The 22,586-nt window shown below is 40.7% G+C and overlaps 1 protein-coding gene across 9 annotated transcripts in view; it reads left to right on the forward strand.

Annotated features, from left to right (window-relative positions):
• QKI (QKI, KH domain containing RNA binding) overlaps nucleotides 1–22,586 on the forward strand; it is a 164,860-nt gene that overhangs the window by 79,624 nt on the left and 62,650 nt on the right. For all 9 annotated transcript variants that reach the window (XR_008933408.1, XM_056853095.1, XM_056853097.1 and 6 more), the window contains exon 4: nucleotides 10,694–10,837. Coding sequence is in view for 8 of the 9 variants with exons in the window: in XM_056853095.1 (XP_056709073.1) it covers nucleotides 10,694–10,837 (144 nt within the window). In the remaining variant the exon portion in view is untranslated. The remainder of the gene's footprint in view (nucleotides 1–10,693; nucleotides 10,838–22,586) is intronic.

The raw sequence follows: 22,586 nt of genomic DNA on the forward strand, positions 1-22,586 counted from the left end.
TTCTGCCCCCACAGGGGCCACCAAGGCAGCTACTTTACTTTGGCTGGAACAGTTTGAGAGTATGTAGGTTTGTCTTGAATGTCAAGGAACAGCTTTCTGTGCAAAGTATGCATAATAAAGAACAAGTCCTTCAGAGACCTTACAGAGGTGTAACTTCCCTGCTCATCTGCTAAACAAGTTACATAGAAGGCAGATGTGTGTGTCAACAGCATATTCCCAGTAGCTGTCATGGCATTTAAAACCACCCCCAGCATGGTTTTTAGCATTAGGAATTAGTCTCCTAATATGTTCCTGGCAGGTTCACAATGAAGCAAGTTAACAGTTTCTGTAGAAAAGGAATGCAATTACAGCCCAACCTAGTTAATTTGAAGTAATACTTAATACTTATTTTTATGTTTTGTGTTGGTACTTCCTGTGTCAAGTAGTGTGGTGTGCTGTATTGAATCTTAAGCTGCAATTCATCTAAAGGATTTTACTGTCATTATTTTTGAAAGTAACTGACTGGTGCATGGTTTAAACAGCAGCCAGATCTCCTGATTGTCTTTTGACTTGGATATTAAACCTTGATCATGCATTGTTTGGTACTGAACTCAGATTAAGGGAAGGATGACAAGATTTGTTTCAGAGTTATTTAATTGTTAGGCGGTTTTATACTACTGTGGATGTTTCAAGAGGATTATTCAGGTCATAATGGGAAAATAGGGTGCATGGATTCAAAAATGGACATAGCTTATAGTAAATGTTCTATTCACACAGTGTGCTACAACATTTAGTATGATTAAATTGAGAGCATAAGAGGCCTGCTTGATGGATGGTGGATTCATCTCGTCCTGTATTATGTTTTAAGCAGTGGACATACTTTTAGAAAGATCAAAAGCAGGTCTCTCAGATTCTCCATAGCTTTCATAATTGTTGTAAATCTTCATTATCTCTTGACTTTCTAAACTTAGTAGCATCTGACTCTAACCAGTTTTCATAAAGAATGTGCTCAATGATCCTTTTGGCTGCCCCTTTCTTATGGTGCTTGGAGGTATGTGGTATTAGGACAACCAGTGCTGTACCCAGTATTCTGAAAGCATCCATGCTGGAATATTTTCATTCTTTTGAAATCAATTTTTCAATAATTATTTTGAAGTTAACATGAAGTGTACCTCTGTTCACTGCCAGTGCACAGTGAGTTGAAAGTTTCATTGAGTTATTGACTGTGACCCAAATTTGTTACATTGTCATAACTAGTTCAGATTTGATCGCTGTATACATTTGAAGGTGAGGGTTTTTTGTTTCAACTAGCATCATACAAAGAATTTCATTTCCATGTTGTGGCCCTTTCACCCAATTTCAAAAGATCCTTCTGAAGAACTTCACAGTATTCTCTGTAATCCACCATTCTTGAATAATTTGCTGTTATCCACAACTTGATTACCTTTCTGCTCATCTGTGACTCTATCACTTACAATAGATAAGCAGCTTTGAGTCCCCATACAGATCCTGGTGAGTGTAGTACATTTCCCTTGATTGTGAGAACTGTTTACTCCTGATGTGGTCTTTGTACAGTCACATATAAGTGCTCTGTTTACAGATGAACAAATTCTAGCTTGCTTGACTCTCCTTGTTATTCACTTTGGCATCCTCTTGGACTTCTGTAATCTGTGGCATACATTTTTCCCAGCTTCTATTACCATGGATTCTACATCCTACATATTTCTTCTCTACCCCAATTTCTTAGTTCCCTTTTACTGATCCTAGTAATGTTTGCACTCATTCCTTCCTTTGCAAATCAGTGTGACCATGTTGCTCCTTTTGACAACTTTCCACATGAGAAATGTGGTCACTGTTACCGTGTGGTTCAGGAGCACTTACATCTCGCTCCAAAGCATTGGCGCCTACTTCTCAGATTTGTATTAAAGATTGTCTTTCCCCCCTGTTCTATTGCACAGTCATATCTCATATGTACAAATTTCCTTTGTGACCTGAATGAAGTAAAGGATGAATATGACATGTTATAGGAAGAACCTGAAGTAGATTATACTATAATTAAAAACTCACGTTACTTACTTTGTCCCACCTTGACTTACATCGGAAAGTTCAAATGTCTGAGTGGATGGATGTGTGAAAGTAGAATGTCCCTCTCTGGAAGTATAATCCTATGCTCAGTCGCTTGGTCACATGCCAAACTACCCTGTGAAGAAATTAAAATAAAGCAACTTACCTGGTGTTATATACCGTATATACCCGTGTATAAGCCGACCTGCGTATAAGCCAAGGTGCCTAATTTCTCCCCAAAAATGGGGAAAAATTAGGCACCCGCGTATAAGCCGAGGGTCGGCTTATAACCCTTCCCCCCGCAGCAGGCTTACCTTTTCCAGGTGCGCAGGCAGGCGGTGCCCCCACCCCCCGCAACCCAGGAGGCCCCGCAGGCCGCTCTTAGGCCGCTCCAGGCCCGGCGAAGGCGGTGGCAGCGGGCCCCTACCCGGGGCCCAGGAGGCCCACCCGGGTGCTCCTGGCCGGGGGGAGCTGGGTGTGCCCGGCGGCGGCAGAGGCGTGGCCTTCTTGCGGCCGCAGGAGGCCCTTCCAGGCCGGGGGGAGCCGGGCGCGCCCGATGGCGGCGGAGGCGCGGCCTTCCCGCGGCCACAGGAGGCCCTTCCTGGCTGGTCCAGGCTGGGGGGAGCTGGTGGAGGCGCGGCCGCAGGAGGTCCCCCCAGCGCTCTCCTGGCCGGGGGAAGCCGCGCGGGCCCGGCAGCGATGGCGGAGGTAAGTTCCCTCCTCCCTCCTCTACCGTATTGACCCGTGTATAAGCCAAGGCCGGCTTTTTCAGCCCTTTTTTTGGGCTGAAAAACTCAGCTTATACGCTAGTATATATGGTACTTGTTTTGTGGATACGGTTTTCTGTTCCACCGTTGATCCTGCAAGTAAATGATGCTTGAATTCCAGACAAGTATATGGTATATTTTTAGAGGAAAATTGAAACACCTAACTTTCACAATTAGGAAAATAAGTTTCACTAACCTATTTAAGCTAATGATTGTATCAAAGATTTAAAACTATGATTTTGTTGGTTTTCTCTAGCTAATGAAGTGAGCTGTGAGTTCCTTTTAAAGAGGGCAGTCTGTTTTATTAGTATATGCTGTTAATGAGTACCTTAAATTAAAGTCTTGACTAGGTTTTTTGTCAATTTAAGGAAGATTGAAACAATATGCACTGTGCTTTGGCTCTAGTTGATACTATTTTAAAGCATACAATCAGACTGAAATTAGTACAGGAATGTTGCTTTTATAGAAATTGATTCCCCCCACATAACTTTTAACCCAGATATTTTATTGGTATTTCTGTCAGCTATAAAAAGTTAAGCCATTACATGGCGATTAAACATAAGGTGCCTGGATTAGGTCACTAAATATGCTGTCAATTTATGCCTTAAATTTAAGTCTTGCTTAGGTTGCAGTATATTTAAGAAACAATTTGGACTGTGCTTAGGCTGCATGAAGACATCACAAACAAGCCACATATTTTTGACATGGAAGAGAGTTTTCTAACGCTGAATAGATTACCACAGTGGCCACATACATTTTCCTTTGTACCACATTTTTAATGGTTCAGTCCTGGAGGTTTTTTTATTTAGGGCTACAAATTCTGTACAAATACTCCTGAATATTTTATTAGTCTAGAATTATAACCCTAATTAATTGTTCATATGTATAAAACAGATACTAATGCACATTAAACTCTTATAGAATAGACTTTTGTCTTTCTAATTTTTTCAAGTCAGAATGGTCTTAAATATGTTTTCTACCAGTAAATAATATTCTAAATTATCATGACTTCATAGGATATATGACAAACCATCCTGATTCTCAGTATATGTGTGCACTAGTTTACTGCAGAGCTTAAGGTGATGTAGTTTGTCCAAATAAATTGCATTTATGTAATCTTAAGCACTTGGCACTGCACTTGAATACTAAAGAAAGTTTTTATCCATTTTCCATTGCATAGCACAGCAAAAGATGCATCTGATTGAAAGTCAGAATTTCAGATCCATTTTTAAAATATACAGAGCTAAATGTCATGGTATCTTGTGCTTATTATGCATTTTGTTAACTTTTTAACATTTTAACAAGACATCTGTTGGCAGATTTGTGAGAGACAATTGTCTTCTAATGAGACGCTTGTATCTACAGGAGAGAAAGAATTGGATTGATTGCTCACAATCTAATTTTTTTAAAGCATTTTTGGATTATTTGCATATTTAATTGCTACGCAATCAAAACTAACTGAACTGTAGCTACTTGAAGCCACAAAATGAAAGGCAATCATATGTATTGAGGAAATACCACATTTACATGCAAGCCTGACTGAATATTCTTCTTGTGTTTAATTATAGGTGTCTGAAAAGTGAATCCATGCTTGTGTATTAAATGAATGAATGTGACCCTGAAACATCAGCTGTTCTTTGTTGAAACATAACAGTTGGCACCGAGAGCTTAGCAGTGTTGTGTTATTTGTGTGATAAGGGACTGTGACAGAGTAGCTGTTAATTACCTGCTTTGTTTGATATGGAAAGTAGTGGCTCTGCACTTTTCTTCCTGCTTGTGAAAAGTGCTCAGTGAAAACTTTTATTAAACAGTGATAAGATCATTGTTTTTCTGGCACTGAAGAACATTAATAGGATTTTTACCAGCTTGCTTTACCAATTTGCTCTGTGTGAATATAGAGGGCTAAACTTTTGTTTATTACAATTTGTCTGTGGGATAAAGTACCTTAAAGTGCTGTGGCTATGTAGATAGAAAAGGAAAAGTAGAGTTTATAGACACTTAAATAAGTATTTAATGGGAGCACAAGCAGAAAATCAACTTACTAACACTCCATTTGCAATATTAAGGTCTCCCTTTGCTACTTTTTATGACTTTATCAAGAAAGTTTGCTTAATGCTTTGTATCATTCTCTGAATCCAGGAGTTAAAGTAGCGGTAGAGCAGGGATGGGGAATGTCCGGCCCCCGTGCCGTTTACGGCCCCCGAGGCCATTTTCGGTGGCCTCCGGGAGCTCCAGGTCCCTGCCAGAGAAACACAGCGCAGAATGGCCCTCTCTGAAGCCGCAGCGTGCAGGAACGCTGCGGCCCCTTTAAACCCCCTCTCGCCGACTGGCAGCTGTTAATCGGCAAGAGGAGGCGGGAGGGAGGGAGGGAGGAAGACGCTTCCCCCAAGCCGGGAAGGCGAAGCGTCCCTGCACGCCGCGCGGCACAGCAGTTGGGACCTCTCGCCCGCAGCAGAGGGAGGGAGGGAGGGGGAAAGAAGAGGAAAAAGCCAGTCGCTCCCTCCCAGGGGCGGAGCATGCGCGTGGGAGCCGATCAGGTGGAGGACTTTTGTGGACTTGGGGGTGGGGGGGAGGTGGGAAGTCTGAAGCCCTCTTTCTTTCTTTCTTTCTTTCTTTCTTTCTTTCTTTCTTTCTTTCTTTCTTTCTTTCTTTCTTTCTTTCTTTCTTTCTTTCTTTCTTTCTTTCTTTCTTTCTTTCTTTCCTTTTCCTTCCTTCTTTTTTTCCTTCTTTCTTCCCTTTCTTTTGGTACTGTAAATGCCAATAAAGGTTCTGTATTCTGTAAATTCTTCCCTTTCTTCCTTCCTTCTTTCCTTGCTTCTTTCTTTCCCTGCTTCCTTTCTTCCTTCTTTCTGTCCTTCCTTCTTTCCTTCCTTCCTTCTTTCCTTCCTTCTTTCCTTCCTTCCTTTCTTTCCTTCTTTCTTCCCTTCCTTCCTTCTTTCCTTTCTTTCCTTCTTTCTGTCCTTCCTTCCTTCCTTCCTCCCTCCCTCCCTCCCTCCCTTCCTCCCTTCCTTCTTCCCTTCCTTCCTTTCCTTCTTTCCTTCCTTCTTTCCCTGCTTCCTTCCTTCCTTTCTGTCCTTCATTCTTTCCTTCTTTCCTTCTTTCCTTCCCTGCAGATTGACCGCAGGCTGCAAGCTGCGCCCCCCTGGCACCTAGGTTGCCTGGGCCCACCACTGGCTGCCCTCCCACCTGGGAGGAGGGGGAAGAACTGGGGGAGCAGAGGCACCCTCCAAGCCTTCTCTGCATAGCCTCCCCTAGGGTTGCCAACCTCCAGGTGGTGGCTGGAGATCTCCTGCTATTACAACTGATCTCCAGCCAATAGAGATCAGTTCCCCTGGAGAAAATGGCCACTTTGGCCATTGGGCTCTATGGCTGTGCAGTCTTCCTCCCCAAACCCCGCCCTCCTCAGGCTCCACCCCCAGAACCTCCTGCCAGTGGTGAAGAGGACCTGGCAACCCTAGCTTCCCCCCCCCCACACACACACACCAGGAGATCTACGCCCGGTATGGCCCCCGAATGATGTTATAAATATGCAAATGGCCCTTGGCAGAAAAAAGGTTCCCCACCCCTGCGGTAGAGTATTGAAAATATACATTAAGTACCTTTCAGAGATGCATAAGAAGTTCTATCAGATTCTAACTCTGTTGATTCTTAAAGAAGCGTGATATTTATTCTTGGTGTACAGAGTGCTTGAGGGTACCTAGGCATCACATGTGAGGTATTGGGAATGTTGGGGCACAAGTTGGCTTCACAGATGTGAAGTAGTCATGGATTGGTCACTGTACCTGGAGCTTTAGACTGGCTCTTCACACTAGTTTCCTCTGGTGACAGGCTTTCATAATTTTAACACTAGTTCCCTATAATGTATTTGACATATGGTTGAGTTTGATAACTATTCAGAAGCTGTATATTATGGGATGAGTGTGTGTGTGTGCATGTATGCTAAAAAGGCATGTTTACAAGATCTTTCAGAAGAGCTAAATAAACCTGAGCCAAGGATAATGCGTGTTCTAAATGCCAACCCAAACAGGAAAAAGTGTACTATGGACATGAACAGAGTGTCTTTCAATACACAGTAACCACACACCGTTACCTACCTGATATTATGGGATGAGTATTTTGGTAGTAGGGGGTGACTTGTGAGTAAATGCAGCTGTGGAATCTCCCATCTGAGTAATTAAAGCACTGATTAATAGCCAGATCCTTTTCCCAACACATTTTGAATTCTTCCTGACAGTATGGGGAAGAGATGCCCTGCAACATCTCTTGAGTAGACTATAGGCACATGAGTTAAATAAAAAATGCTCATAGAATAATTATAAGCAAATAACTTTTCTGAACAGCTTATTGCGTGCCAAACTATAGGTATTTTAGAGTCTTAAGCCACAAAACTTTTAAGTGTGTTAAGTTTGTACTATTTGTGACTATATGGTACCATCCTTGCTTTTGTGCTAATGTTGATTTTAAAGAATTAAAAAAATAATAAAATTTCTAATAAAAATGTGAAAATTTCCAGTGAAAGCATACACTAGTATTTAGACTGAATGAATTATTGTGAGATTGTTTAAATAATTCTGCTAGTGCAGACAAATGTTAATGTGTATTTGAAAGTCACAGGTAGTTAGAGCAGTCTTAAATATTACAGCTTCCATCCAGAATCCTGTTGGGTGTTCCTGTTTTGCCCTGTGAGAGGAAATTCTACGCACTGAGGGGAACATCACTGTGTTATTCAGGAAACAGGAAGTCCTGCTGGTATATTTACAGAATAAGTAGCTAGCTAAGATAGCTTTGCTTTCCCAGCCTGCCTTTTCCTATAGAAACTAGGTTCATGGAACCAAGGTTTGAAAAAGTGGGAATGAAGGACTTTTCTGATAAAAGCAGTGGCTCAGACACTATTGCTGTACGTTTATTACATGCTAGAATTTTGATTAATGTTCTTTGTGCTATGGGTAGCCTCATTCACTGAATCCCCTTGGTGATAGGTGCCTGATGTATGCTGTTACTTTTAAGGTGGACATCTGTTTATGTGCTAGATCTTGTAAGTTATTCCAAATGTTTTTTGTTTAAAGACTTGTCGAGCAGTAACTGGTTTAAAATACCTGACGGTTTATGAACTTTCTCCATCTAGTTTCATTACCTAAGTAGTCTTTAAGAAATTAACTTGTAAAAGTAATGTCATTATACAGAAATGATTCTTCCGAATCTTTCTAACACTTCTCTTGATTTTTTAAAATGTCTCTTTGCTAACTGATGTGTAATTACATATTAGATCAGAATTGAGTGTTTATAAAATTAAGATGTTCTTTTCAATAATGCTAAAGGTTTAAAATTGGTATTTTAAGATGGACTATATGACTTAACATGCCTGGGTGTTGCCTTTTTTGCTTGGCGACTCAACTAATGGTGCAGCCACATCGAATGTTGCCTGCTTTTTGGCCAGAGTGGCTGCTCTTAAGAAGAAAGAACGCTCAACGCCTACCTCTGGCAACTTTTAGTCAGTTCGCTCCGTCCCCAGTTTATTTTATTTAGGAATTTTACTTATTGGGCTGATGCCTAATTTTTAACATTTTTAATATATCCTTATTGTGTTTACTATGTATTATGCTCCTATCCTCCCTTGTCTTCTCCTCCCTTCTTTTCCTTCTCCCTTGGTCCAAGACTGCAGTCATAGACCTAATAATAAATTATTAATAAAATTGGTAATTTAAGATGGACTATATGACTTAACTTTATAATTATGTAAGGAGAATATATACAATGATATTAAATTATTGACCTGATGCTGTACAAGGAAGGCTGCAAAAGAGAAACCAGAGGTCACATTGTACTGTAACACACAAGTAGATTAGGAGAATCTTGTGCTGTTTCAGCCTTTGTATTACACAGCAGCTTCCTGTGTATGAAGTCTCATTGTCAGAAGCAAGTCCACTGACTTGTTTGGGTATAAGTGCATGAACCAAACCATTGCAATAGCAGGAGTGGAACAATCAATGTGTTCTTTACCCTTCATGTTACAGAATTACTTCTGCACTCAGTGCACAATTTGAAACCTTTTGTCACAGCCGTGAAACACAATACTTCCAAAACTATGGATTTCTGCTAGCCTATACTTGTATCAAATGTCAGTTTAATGTCAGCTATCTATGTAGATAATAAATTACTTTCTGGAGCAATTCAAGACAAATTTGGCAGTGAAATAAAACTTGTTTTGGAGTAGTCAGATATGCCATAAAATCAAGAAAGCTGTTATATAAGTGGTTCATACCTTCAGGGTGTCACCTCATAGTAGTTGCAGGAATGATATGCCCCAGTCTTGTGGGAGTCAGGAGCACACATATGCACCACATCCTTCACCAAATAGAATAGTGCAGCTCTTTCCAGAGAATGTCTGTTCTTTTTTCTTCCAATAAGCTTCAGAGCTTAGTTCTTTTGCTGACCATATAATGACAGGCATCTAGGTAGAAGAAGAATAAAGGATTGAGACAGACTGGTCTAGCCAGCATTGCTAGCTAGCCAGGATTTTTCCAGCCTGATTTGAATTTTATTCTTTTGAGTAATTGCTAGAATTCCATGATGCAAAATCTGGAAAAAAGCTTCTCGCTGACCTGCTTTAATTGTTGATCCACAAACATTAGTTAATACTATTAATGCTCTAGGGAAGCACATAAGGCTGATAGCTGGATTTGTACTGTAATTCACAGAGGACTGTGAATGCAAACCCAGGCCTAGTGCTGCACTGTATAGGACCTTAAGCAGGGTGCATTAATTGAGAGTGCATGTGGTGCAAACCAGAGCTTGGGTTCTTTCATGTATGCTAGTAGTAGGCCATAAATGATCAATGCTGTACATTGAATCACTCCAGTGTTTTTCTAAAGTAGCTGAACATTCTGTTGTATATTGGGACGAAGTTGATTTTCTTATGCATCTGCCAAAATAAGAAACCTTTCATATGTCTATAGCACTTAATGTGCCATTATTTAGTAGACAAATTAGCTTCTTGTTTCCAGAATCATAGTATAAGTCCTCCAATCACCCACCTGATATTTCCCGACCTGTCACTTCTCATTTGTAATTGTGTCAAGCTTAGCATACTTATGCTGCTTGTTCCTGCATTCTGTACATGGTCTCAGTTTTCTGGATAATTCTGTTGTGCTCTTGGTGGCAACTGATCCTGTTTTGAGATGGTTTCTTTATATTCCCGTGCATAATTGGTGGGTCCCCACGAAAATCACAAGGCAGAACACTTGGGTATGATGCGAAGCGCTGTGTGGATCCTTCCTTTTGCTGTAGTTTGTTGCCTACACTCAACTACTTTGGACTGCTGTCGAGCCAATAATTTAAAACAGTGGATCCCAAAGTGGGCAGTACCACCCCCTGGGGGGGATTACCTAGGGGAGGCACTAAGAGGCAAGGGGGAAGCGGGGGGTGCTAAAGGTTGGCCCCTTCAACTGTGTTGTTGGATAGGGTAGGGGGTGCTGGGGTTGACTTTGTGGAATCAAGGGGGCAGTGGCCCGAAAGGTTTGGGAACCACTTATTTAAAATGTTGTAGTCTTTATACAGTGTTGTTTTTTCATGTGTTACTGATATTGCTAGTGTAGAAGTAATGCTTGTTCTGTCCCAAGTCAATTTCAATTCAAAATTATAGGGACACATTGAAAGTCCTACTCCTGTGATGAATATATTGGTTTGCATTCCTCCCTCTTCTTTTCTTGCATGTGAATTCCAGCTTCCCCTCCCCTGAAGTATTTTCTCCCTTGGAACTTACAGCTGCCTATGTATTGTGCTAGCAAAAGGGAAATTATAAGAAATCAGCTTCTCTGGCTATGTTTTGTAAATCGTGCCTTCTGCTGTTGAGGCAATGAATTAAATGTGTATTCTTTTTTCAGGAGGAACAAAACAGAGGCAAGCCGAACTGGGAACATCTGAATGAAGATTTGCATGTACTAATCACTGTGGAAGATGCTCAAAACAGAGCAGAAATCAAATTGAAGAGGGCTGTGGAGGAAGTAAAAAAATTACTGGTACCTGCAGTAAGTAACTATATTGAGAATTTATTTTGAAACATATTGTTTAAATTGAGGGGCAGAATATCGTGTGTATTGGATTATATGTATGTAAAAACCAATGTGGTATAATTGGACTGCCCTGACCTGGATGGCCCAGTCTAGCCTGATCTCATCAGATCTCAGAAGCTAAGCAGGGTCAGCCCTGGTTAGTATTTGGATGGGAGACCACCAAGGAATACCAGGGTTGCGGGGCAGAGGAAGGCACTGGCAAACCACCTCTGTTAGTCTCTTGCCATGAAAACCCCAAAAGGGGTCGCCATAAGTCGGCTGCAACTTGAAGGCACTTTACACACAAATACATAATTGGACTGGGACTGGGGAGATGACGATTCAAATTCTCACTCAACCATGAAGCTCGCTAGGTAACCTTGGGCTATACTTGTTCAGCCTAACCTACCTCACAAGATTGCTAGGATAAAAGTGGAGGAGGAAAGGACTATATATGATGCCCTAACTTTCTTGGCTGAGAGACAGATATTTTGTAAGTTAAAAATTAATTTTAGTTGTGAAATGTTAAAGAAGGCTTTGTCAACAGGCTGTACTGTAATGCCAAAAAGGATATTTAAATGTATAATCCCTTGCTTTGTCAAAAACAGCATTTTTCTTCCTGGAAAAAAGACAATTACAACATCTTCTTATGGAGCATGTACAGCTGGATGATGATGGAAAACTATTGATTACTTTAGGTGCTTTTGTTTACAATCCAGATAATTGCATCTTAACTTCTTAAAATCATTAATCGTTTTTGCTTCTAGTTTTCTAAACTTTCGCAAATTTCAAAAGCAGTTTGCAACATGGCATGGACATCTAGTGTCAAAAGAGGGAAAAAGTCAAACTTCTGCTGGTCATGAGCACGCTCGGGCACAGCTTAATTACTTCTTGTGGTTGTGGTCAGAGATGTACAAATCCAGGTGCCCACTAGTCTCCAAAACATTAGGCATGGCATCTCAAACCTGTGTTGCTGTAGGGTTTATTTATGTGTTTATTTATTCGATTTTTTTTTAAAAAAATCCCGCCCTTTCCTGACCAAGTCAGGCTCAAGGTGGCTCATGCAAAGTTCCAACAATATTGAAATCATCCTTTACAATGTACAAACTCTCAATTTCTGTTAAAATTCCAATGCTATCCTTAATGTTTAAGACAGTGACGGGGATCCAGTCAAAGAGGAGGAAGAGAAGGGAAGGAGCAGACCAGGAATCCTAGGCGAGGGAGGGAGGAAGGGAATTGGTAAGATGGAAAATATAGGAAAGGAGATAGGGAGGCCAGCTGAGATAGAAACTGTTGCTGTTCTCAACTGTAGGTCTGGCAGAATATCTCAGATTTGCAGGCTCTGCGAAACAGCATCAAGTCCCACAGGGCCTGGGTCTCACTTGTTAGAGTTGCACCAGGCTGGGGCCAGAGCTGAAAAGGCCCTGGCTCTGGTTGAGGACAGCCGGATACTTTTTAGGACAGGGACCACAAGTTTGTCCCAGCTGAGCATAGTGCTCTTTGGGTGGTATATTAGCAATCTGTTTTGTTTTGCTGTCTGGCTGTTGTCACCCTGCTTAGCAGCATTATTTCTCCTGAATAACCCAGTCGAGCCTGAAGCAAAGCAGGGTCAGCCATGTTTAGTATTTGGATGGGAGACCACATAGGAAGACCAAGAGGTGTTGTGCAGAGGAAGGCAATGACAAACCACCTCTGCGCATTTCTTTCCTTAAAAGCCCCTTGAGGGATTGCCATAAGTCAGTTGTGAGTTGATGGCACACAACAATAACAACAACAATAATGCTGTTGTTATTAACAACATATGAAGGCTAGATTTCATAATTATCAAATTAGTATGACCTATTTACAAAGAACTACATAAAATTTGAATTTAGTATGGATTGCCTTGGTAGACTCAGAAGTCTGTGTATATAACTATTTGAAGGTCTCCCTGTGGAAATATGTACAGCCTGTACAAATTATATGGATTGTAGCTAATTTTCCATGGCACAGAAATTCAGAGCTAAAATATGCAATTTAATAGTCTTATTATGAGAAGGAAATCCATTGAGATATTTATCTATTTAGAGAATTTATAGGTTGCTTCTTCCATTCCCTGCTCAAAGTTGCTCACAAGAAAAAAAAACAGTTTCATGAAATCATAAAATAAAAATTATTAATAAAACAATCCCAGGGTATACAAGCAGCAATAAAACAAAACATTGAGCAGCCTAAAAAAATTCAGAAAATGGGCTTCAGGTTAGAAGCAGACCATAAATAAACTGGAAGAATGACTTCTTAGATTTTAAGAAAGCCTGGGTATAAACGAAGGCATGGCCTGCAACCAGGAGAGCATTCCAAAGACACAGTACTAACACTGAAAAAGCCCTGTCTCTTTTCGCCACCTGCCTCACCTCTTCAAGTTGGGGTACAGAGAATGGGGCTTGAGATCCAAATCCTAACTGATAAGCTGTTGTGAGAACCAAAACAGATTTAAATTCATGGATGTTCTCATGGATAAAAATTGGTTCAGTCTAATTGATCAACTAGCTTGAAGCCTAGTTGATTTCAGTAGAATGAAGTAAGCACTGGTGATACACTCCTCGTTGAATTGATCTTTGTGGGTCAGTTTGTGACTTTCATATTGCAGCAGTTCAGCTGCTATCGAAATAACTCAGCAATGTTCAATGTAACTTTAAAACTGGTTATCTGAAACTCATTTTAAAATTCATGTAATCTCCCCCCTCCCAAATGATGGTGAGATATTGTCAGTTTGGATCAAAAGGGGTGGGCATAAATAGAACAATTTTGTGACATGCACTAGTTGTAAATAGTGAGCTTCCAAATTTCATTGAATAACTGACAGTGTGTCTTTACCATAAACCATTTAGTTCTTTAAAATTGCAGTTTTGGGTTTTATTTTCTTTATCACTGTCCGTTCTTAAACGCATTTCAACTGGACTAACTATTGTGTTTGTATTTCAGTACATAATTACCAGTTCTCCATAATTTCTTTTGCAATTTTTAAACTTGTGTATGTTTGGAGAGAATATGGGTGAATTTCTTTGATTACTTTCAGCTTTGAAAGGGTGAGGCTGATTGTCTCCATAATTAAACTGAAGAAGCATGATAGGATGCCTACTACATTTGCTATTGAAAATGTCCAGGGGAGAAGGAGCAGTTTGTAGAAATATTTCTGTTGGTCTTTTTCGCTAGTCCTTATAAATTCCTAAGCTGACTTCCCCAGTATAAGCAAAAGTAATGCAGTACATATATTGTGTATCTAACTCTGGTATAATTTTCAGTTCCTCTGTGCTAAGAATGGTTCTATCTGGTTTTCCCCAGAGAAAAGGTACCAAGGGAGATATAGATGCATAGTGGAACATTTTCCAGTGCTTTACTTTTCAGCAGAAAGTTTTAAGTTTCTAGTTTCATGGTTTATAAAATAAATAACAATGAATTGATGCCATTGCCAATATAATTTTAGGCAAACTTGGCAGGTTCAGAGTTGTAAATATTTTTCAGGTGATTGGGCCTAGGACTTGTGTGAAAGTACATTTGTGGGAGAGGAGAAATAAAACCACAAATGCATGTAGTATTCTAATTTAAATATATATATATATATATATATATAATATACACACACACACACACACACACACACACACACACACACACACAATTTGTGAATATACTTGATTGGCTGTGTAGGTCAAATGAAAAACAAAACTAGATTTTTTAGATCTCCCTTCACGCTTTTATTTATATATTTATTTGTGGGTTACATAGAATGAGTCAATACGATTGACAGATGGAACATTCAGTAAACCACGCAATATGATTAGGGTTGTAGTTTAAAAACAGAACTGAAGCAAAATAATAAGTATTGTGTGTGTGTAAAGTGCCGTCAAGTCGCAGCCGACTTATGGCGACCCCTTTTGGGGGTTTTCATGGCAAGAGACTACCAGAGTTGGTTTGCCAGTGCCTTCCTCTGCACAGCAACCCTGGTATTCCTTGGTGGTCTCCCATCCAAATACTAACCAGGGCTGACCCTGCTTAGCTTCTGAGATCTAACGAGATCAGGCTAGCCTGGGCCATCCAGGTCAGGGCAATAAGTATTAACATGGCACATTAAATGATGCAAAATTCCATAGTAGGATCCTAGTTTCAACAAGCTATATATAATAGTATAGATGACAGTCCCTAATAATTTTTCTAATTAACTTTGTGAATCATTTAGTGCAGTGAAAGTCTATTGGCTTTGTAGCGTAAACCCCATTCTGATATGGAACTAACAAGTAATGCATGTGAAGCTATGGAGAGTGACACAGCAACTGAGGTACCTTGTGACCACCACAGAAGAGAGTACATTCTTTTGAAATAAATGGGTGAACAACACATCCAAGTCATATCATGCACAGTTTTTTGGGTTTGCTAAAAGCAGTGTATCAGCTGTTCTCTGGAGGGGGTAGCCTTATATTTAATGTAGGGGAAGTAAATTCTGTATTTTAATCATCTGTCAGTGCTCATGTGTAGATTACATACTCTCCTACCACTTTTTAAACATCCTAAAAGGTAAAGGTAAAGGTCTCCTGTGCAAGCACCGGGTCATTCCTGACCCATGGGGAGACGTCACATTCCGACGTTTTCTAGGCAGACTTTGTTTGTGGGGTGGTTTGCCGTTGCCTTCCCCAGTCATCTTCCCTTTACCCCCAGCAAGCTGGGTACTCATTTGACCGACCTCGGAAGGATGGAAGGCTGAGTCAACCTTGAGCCGGCTACCTGAAACCGACTTCCGTCGGGATCGAACTCAGGTCGTGAGCAGAGCTTTTGACTGCAGTACTGCAGCTTAACACTCTGCGCCACGGGGCTCCTAATTTAAACATCCTACTACCTTTTAAACATCACCTACCACTTTTTAAACATCTCCCTCAGAATAGAAAAGGGTTTAAAGCTCGCTAAGGGTTGGCAGCAAATTAAAGGAACTAATGAACATTTGAATATGACTATATGTTCTTTATGAAACAATATTCTATAGCTGTCACTATTTTAGACTATATCAACTAACATTTGAGTAAAATTATCAAGGTTTCACAAGGAAATTATCAGGTTTTGCAAGGAAAGGTTTCACAAGGAAATGCTTGAGTGGAAGGAGATCAGAACGTGTATCTTTTGGGTTATAACATGGCAATTTTCTTCCAGAGATGTTTTGAATTTAATCCTAGAGGAAGTCGATTTCCTCCTCCTTGAACTTAGGCACTGTTCCACTGGTTGTTGTCTTTGGCTTAGCCAAAAGGAGGCAGACTTCCCAAAAGAATCTTTAAAAGCGGAGAGAGGACCACACCTTCTTTGAGAAATAGTTTTTATTTTATTTGAAACACCTTCTCTCACACTACATCAAACCGAGGCTGCATTTTATATCCTTCAGCAGAGGAAATGGGCCTTGTTCTACAGAATTACTTACTACTACTTGAACACTGAGCTGTCAGCAACTGAAACATGCATTATGAGAGACAGGCTGGATTTTCAGTTCCTATATGGTCTATTGGTAATTGACCCATCTCTCAGTCACTGGTAGGCCTCAAGACTGGCATGGTCTGGAGTTCTACTGCCTTTTAAAAAACCTTTGTAGTGGTTCTGAAGCTTGCTCAGAACTTGCTTTGTGCCTCAGTTTTATGTTATAGTATGATTTCCCTAGTCATCCCAACTGAACCGTTCTTTTCTTCTAAAATGATTTTAACTTTGCCGTTGTATGAATTCTTGAAGTAGACTAGTGTGTAGCCTGTCTAGGGGGAAAAAACCCACCCATGACCCTTGCAACTGATGATTCATGTAACCCCCCACATTAAAGCATCAGGGAATGCAATGCCTTCTTAAGTACTATGTCCAAAGTGTGCATGGGATTGAATCCTACATTTGGCTGAGTGAGGTGTCTTGCTTCAAAGAGAAGCTCCTCAGATCGAGTCATAGGGTTCAACATAGGTGAGATCTTCGAGACTTTTTTTACATCAGATGGAAGGGACTGGGGGAACCTGAGTGTATTGTACTTCTGCATTCTGTTTAATGGCTTAATCAGATCTTAATTACCTAATGTCCATTAACAATACTGATCTGTAAGAGTATTCTAAATGTGTTCCAATCAAATGAGATTGGAGGGATCTTTTGCAAGCTCTGTTGCAGGTGTTAGAAAGTACATCCGCTTTATTTGCAGAAGCTGACTTGAATTTTTGTATGTATATTACAAAATATCAATGCTGTGACTTCTAATGGATTGGAATAATAATGTGCCAACTGGGCTGAGTACCAGCACAATTTAGTAGAATTTAAAAGAACTGTTTTCCCATTTAAAAAGAGCATAAACACGTTTCTGCTTTCAGAACAAGTTTCAGTTTCCCTTTATACTCATATATACTACTACAGTACTTAATTACATATGTATTAAAGCATAAGGGCACTGTGCTTTTAATTTTTCTCCTGCTTGAACTAAAACTTTACAATATACTAGATTTTCTGAATGAATAAGTGGATGATAAAAAGTAGGATACATCTTATGGCATGCTTTATTTGAAGAGATTATCACTACAGATTAAAATCACATCAGTTGTATATTTACCAATTTATAACAGAAACAGTATGTTAACTTTTTTCACTTTTAGTGTATTTACTTCCTGAATTTCATTAAGCAATGACTGATTTACAAAACACTCTGAAAGTAGCTGTAGGTTTGCACTTTGTAGTTGAATTTTGCTATTCTGTTATAGAAAAACCTAGTCTGCTAATGTTTGAGTGGCTGAGTTTGAATAGGGCATAGCTGGCATAAAGACTAAGGAACTAGTATATGGATTATATTGACTATTTTAAAAAGGATATTGGATCAGTGATCTTGTGAGCAGAGACGCAAGCGTATAACTTGAAACTTTCTCCTTAAGTCTCTTCTTCAGAGTACTTTGGGCCCTGGCATTCTTGCAGGGTTCCCATCTGCTTCTGTTCCATGGAATTTGACCTTGTGGTGGTATGGCCACAGTGTTGGGATACCCAGATTTGATCTTTCATCACTTGCGAAACTCGTTAGTTGGCCTTGATCAGATTGCATCTCTCAACCTAAACTACCTTGATGAGCTCTGTAAATTCTATACCATGTTCCTCAGCTAAAGGCAGCTGGGTGCATCATGTAGAAAGCATTTTTAAATCTATGGGTAATTATCTCATAATAAATATCTTACATCATAAGGGATAGAATTCCTCACAGAAGCCATTTTCTAGAAACCTGTCTTCTTGTGGGCTGCACTTAAAGCTCCCTCTTCTGATGTATACAGGTTGAGTGATCCTGCTATCAGTTTTGCAGTGCTGGATGTTTGACAGAATTTAGCAGAATCTAAAGCAGAACTGCTTTCATCAGCCCTATTCTTGTGATTGGCCAGGATCACCTGCATGAGAAGCGGGAGTTGCTTTCCTGTAAATAGAGTTCTTCCAAAGTGCCAGTGTCTAGTCGGGTATTCCTACTGATTACCTTCATTTGGAATTTTTTTTCCTTAAAATAAGATTTAGGGAAGCAAAGGGGCTGATCATCAGCCCTTGTTTCCATGTGCTAGATGGAGCTTCCTATGCATTGGTAGTTAAAAGGTTCCAGTGCTCCTACCTATTTACTCTGGCTAGACAGGGTCACTTAGGAAGAATTCTCCTAACAGGTAAGGAATTTTCCCGTTCTAACTCCAGTTTTTGTGTCATGTTCCAGGTCTTCCAAAGGTTGATAAGCCCCTCCCAGAAAAAGTAAGTTGGGATGTGATTTTTCTGATTTAAAAGTTGTGAAAAATAAAATTTAGTAGTTCCTGCCTCTTTATAACATCATAAAAAGACTGATCGTAATAATTTACAGTTGGTCATTTTGCAAATAATCTTCATTTCTTATGAAACTGCAACTCTTTGAAACCAAGAAGTAAGGTTAGTTTTAAAAATATTTTTAGTAGTTGTGGATGAAAGTGAAGGGATTTGATTATACTTTGACAGTTCATTCTCGGCACTCTGGCGTTGCAAATGGACATAGTTCGTGCTTGACAATTATTGGCTGTTTCTTTTAATATTTATGCCAAGGACTAGTATATAAAAATCTATTGTGACTTAGTTATCAAATTAAACAGGTTCTGAACTTTAACAATACAGTCTCCAAATGATACCCAGTAGGTGTGATAAGTTGACTGATCTGTGTGTATACTAAATATTTTTGTGTACTATTTTATCTTGCCCACCAGTAAAATTTAAAAAATCCATTAGGTATAGGTATAATACCTAGCATAGTATAGTTGTGATTGGAATGTTGTCATTGGGGTCAGTGAGATAAGATGCAGGATATTTGTGACTGGACTTTGTTTCTCGTAGTGTGTTGGCTGTGTAAGATATCTCCTGTGGGGTTCTGCTGCACTTGAGTTATCCCCTATTTTAATATTTATATAAGGCCACTGAGTGAGATTGTCCAAAGCTTTGGAGGGGGTTGTCATCAGAATGCTTATGATCCTTAACTCATCATTTCATTGAATAAGCCTCTAGGCACTGCCATCTCTGTGCTGGACCAGTGCCTGGATGTTGCGGTCAGATGGCTGAAGGAAAAACATGTGGAAACTAAATCCTGTTGGGTCTGGCCCTCCTGCTGGTAAAAACACATAGTGGAGGTAGCTAAGAGCACATTTTCCTAGTTGCATTTAGCATGGAAACCAGTTCCTTTTCTAGGCCCAGATGATTTAGCCATACTTATCCATGCTGTAGTAATCTTCAGGCTGCTATGGTAGACCACTCAGAAACTGGAGTTGGTCCAGTATGTGCACTTTCTCCTTAGAGTTTTTCATCTTCCTGCACTTTAAAAAATGAGATTGAGAAGGAAGGGGCACAGCTCCTTACAAAGCCCTACATGGTTTGGGACTGGGGTATTTGAAGGACCATCTTCTCCCATATGTTCCTTCCCAGGAATTAAGATTGTGGGGAGATGCCCTCCTGACTGCCACATCAATTAAAGTTGCTTGTTTGGTGGGTACCCAAGAGAGAGGGCCTTTTCCATGGCAGCCCCACAATCATGGAGTAACCGCTGCAGGGAGGCAGTTGAAGACAATTTTATTTAGGACTGCATTTTGATTGATTTAGCTTTTATTGGCAGCCCTAAGTGGAGTTTTTAAAGTGTAATTTTTGTGAGTTTTATAATTGTTGTTTTTATAATGTTTCATTTATATTGTAAGCCATTTTGAGTTTTGTAAGAGAGAAAGGTGGCTAATAAATGATGTACATAAATTAAATAAATCCATGGGGAAGAGACTTTATTTTGGAGGACACTAAAAACAGAAAAAACCAGCAGATGACATAGGGTTTTGTTTAAAGAAAAAAAATATCCCTGACACTCCTGAACCATATGAATTAACTCTAAGGATCCAACTATATATTATATGACAATACATGTATTTGCTTTGGGGGGGGAATTCGTTCCTAGATTTCGCCTGTTTTGGGAATACTGAAATTTAGCTGTTGAAGAAAAGTACTCTTAAATTGGAGGGATAAAACCTTGGGAATTGCATTAGATAATACTACCACTGCTTGGCTTTTAACTCTTTACTTAGTGCACCAGCTAAAATTAATCTCAAGGATTGTTAATATGATAGTTAAATTTTCCCTTTAAGCTAAACCTTTTAGGGCCCTTTGACAATAGACATTTGATCAACTATTGATTGATTTTCAACTGGATGGCTTCTGGGTTTTTTGTACTGTTTCTTTCCATTAAACTAAAGGCGCAACCTAATACCACCATGCTACACCCTCTGATCATTAAAGTCAGCAAAGCATTCTGCATGCGCTGCAGAAAGAGAGGCCTTTAAAACCATGGTTGAAAATATCTCCTCACCTATCTCTTTTTAAATGTTCAACCTAATAAAGAGTTCTAAAGAACTTAAAAGTTGGCACAATGTTATTGTGACTAGTCTTAATAAAAGAGACTGTGTCACTTTCACTTTGAATAATGACAGCATGTATAACTCCACCCTGCACTCCCCAAGGAAAAGGTGGGGGGGCAGCCTTCCACAAAACCACTTACCAAGACTCCTGCAGTGAGCAAGTTTTCCATTCTGCTGAGTGAATCCCCTGGGACCAGATGGCGCTGTTGTGAGATTAATGACACAAATTTAAGTTCATTGTCTTTTTTTTTCTTTTTTTTTTGCAGTGGGACTGTGAGCACAGCAGCTGTTTCAAGTCTCTACATAGGTTGGGTCTGGTGGGAGAGGGAGAACCTTAAAATGCATTATGTAGTATTTGAGATCGTATTCTATAACATATGCAGGAGAACAAGAGCAGGAAACACTGAGTGGAAGGAAGATAAAAAACCAGGAGTTTATGCAGCAGCAGCCCCCCTTCCCCATTTCCATGATAGCACATTCTTATGTTCACGCAGAAGTAAGTCCTGCTGAGTTCAGGTGGGCTTAATCCCAGGTAAATGTGTACAAACCTTTATCCTAGGTGGTAACCCTGTGCATATTTACTTGGAAGTTAGCCCAGTTAACTTGGTGTGGTTTATTTCTGTGTAACTGTGGGCTACGCTGCACATGTGCCCAGTAGAAGTGCTCAAGGAATAGAATCCTGTTTGTTTATATTTAGCATGCATGGTGCTGGAGCTAGTGGGTGCTCCTAACCAGTTCCAGCTGGAGACCTAAACAGCCATTCTCCCCTGAGGCAAGGGCATCCTGAGAAGTGGGTTGTTTTCCCTCTCCATCCGGGTAGGCAGGACCAAAGACTTTGACTTCCTGTCCCCTTTGGCGGGAAAACAGCCTGCAGGAAGCCAGTCTTTGTCCTGCCTCCACGGGTAGAGCAGCAGCTCCGTGCTTCTCAATCCATAGGCGTAGTTAGGAGAGATTGGGTTTGTCCTTTTCACCATGTCCGATTCTGATAGTAAGTCGTGTATTTGTTTCTCTTTGTTGTCGTTCCCTACTTGTTCCCTTCCTTCCTCCCCAGTGTGTGAGTATTCCTTTCGGCTTAGAGCCGAGGGGAATTCAAAATGGCCGACGCCATTGTAGTCAGAGAGGACGACCTCCTCTCTGAAAAGGACTATCAAAGTGGGCTGGTGCAAACCTCCCACAAGACGACCGGCTCTCCCAACGGCCGCGAATGCGGACCCTTAGGGACTCTGCCGCAGCCTGCTGAGCCGCCGCTTGAGGGGCCGTCCCGGGTGCAGCCTAAAATAAAAAAGGCGCGAAAAGCCGCGCCGCTGCACCAGGGCGCTAAGAAAAAGAAACGCGGCACTAAACTAAGCCCCGATCAAAAAGCCGGGAGGAAAGCCGGGCGGACCTCGCTCGCCTCTTCCTGCAAGACGCAAAATCCGGTTCCCAGCGTCCAGGCGGCTCCAGAGTCAGCGGCGGCGACTGGTAACACAGCGGCAACGGGTTTTTTACCGCCGGGAGATGGCACCTCCCCCCTCAGCCGGCGGCGGGTGGCCATTTTTTATCTTGGGAAAATGCAGATGACCTTATTAACTGTGCCCTGCAGCGCCAGTGGTTAGCCTTTCAAGCTTAACAGGCGCGTTTGCCCCCTAATCCTTGGATGGCTCCGGGTATTCCCCCCCCTCGGGACTACCCCCCCCTCACCAATGGTTAGACCTCCTACTGAAAAATCAGTGGAGCCTGGTTCATCAGCGATCCCTAGGCTATCCTCTTGGCCCACTAAGGCAGCCATGAAGGCACCTATTATTAACACTGGGGACTTGTTAGCAAATATATCCAAG

This window comes from Euleptes europaea, chromosome 7 (assembly GCF_029931775.1).
Source record: "Euleptes europaea isolate rEulEur1 chromosome 7, rEulEur1.hap1, whole genome shotgun sequence".
Classification (NCBI taxonomy): Eukaryota; Metazoa; Chordata; class Lepidosauria; order Squamata; family Sphaerodactylidae; genus Euleptes; species Euleptes europaea.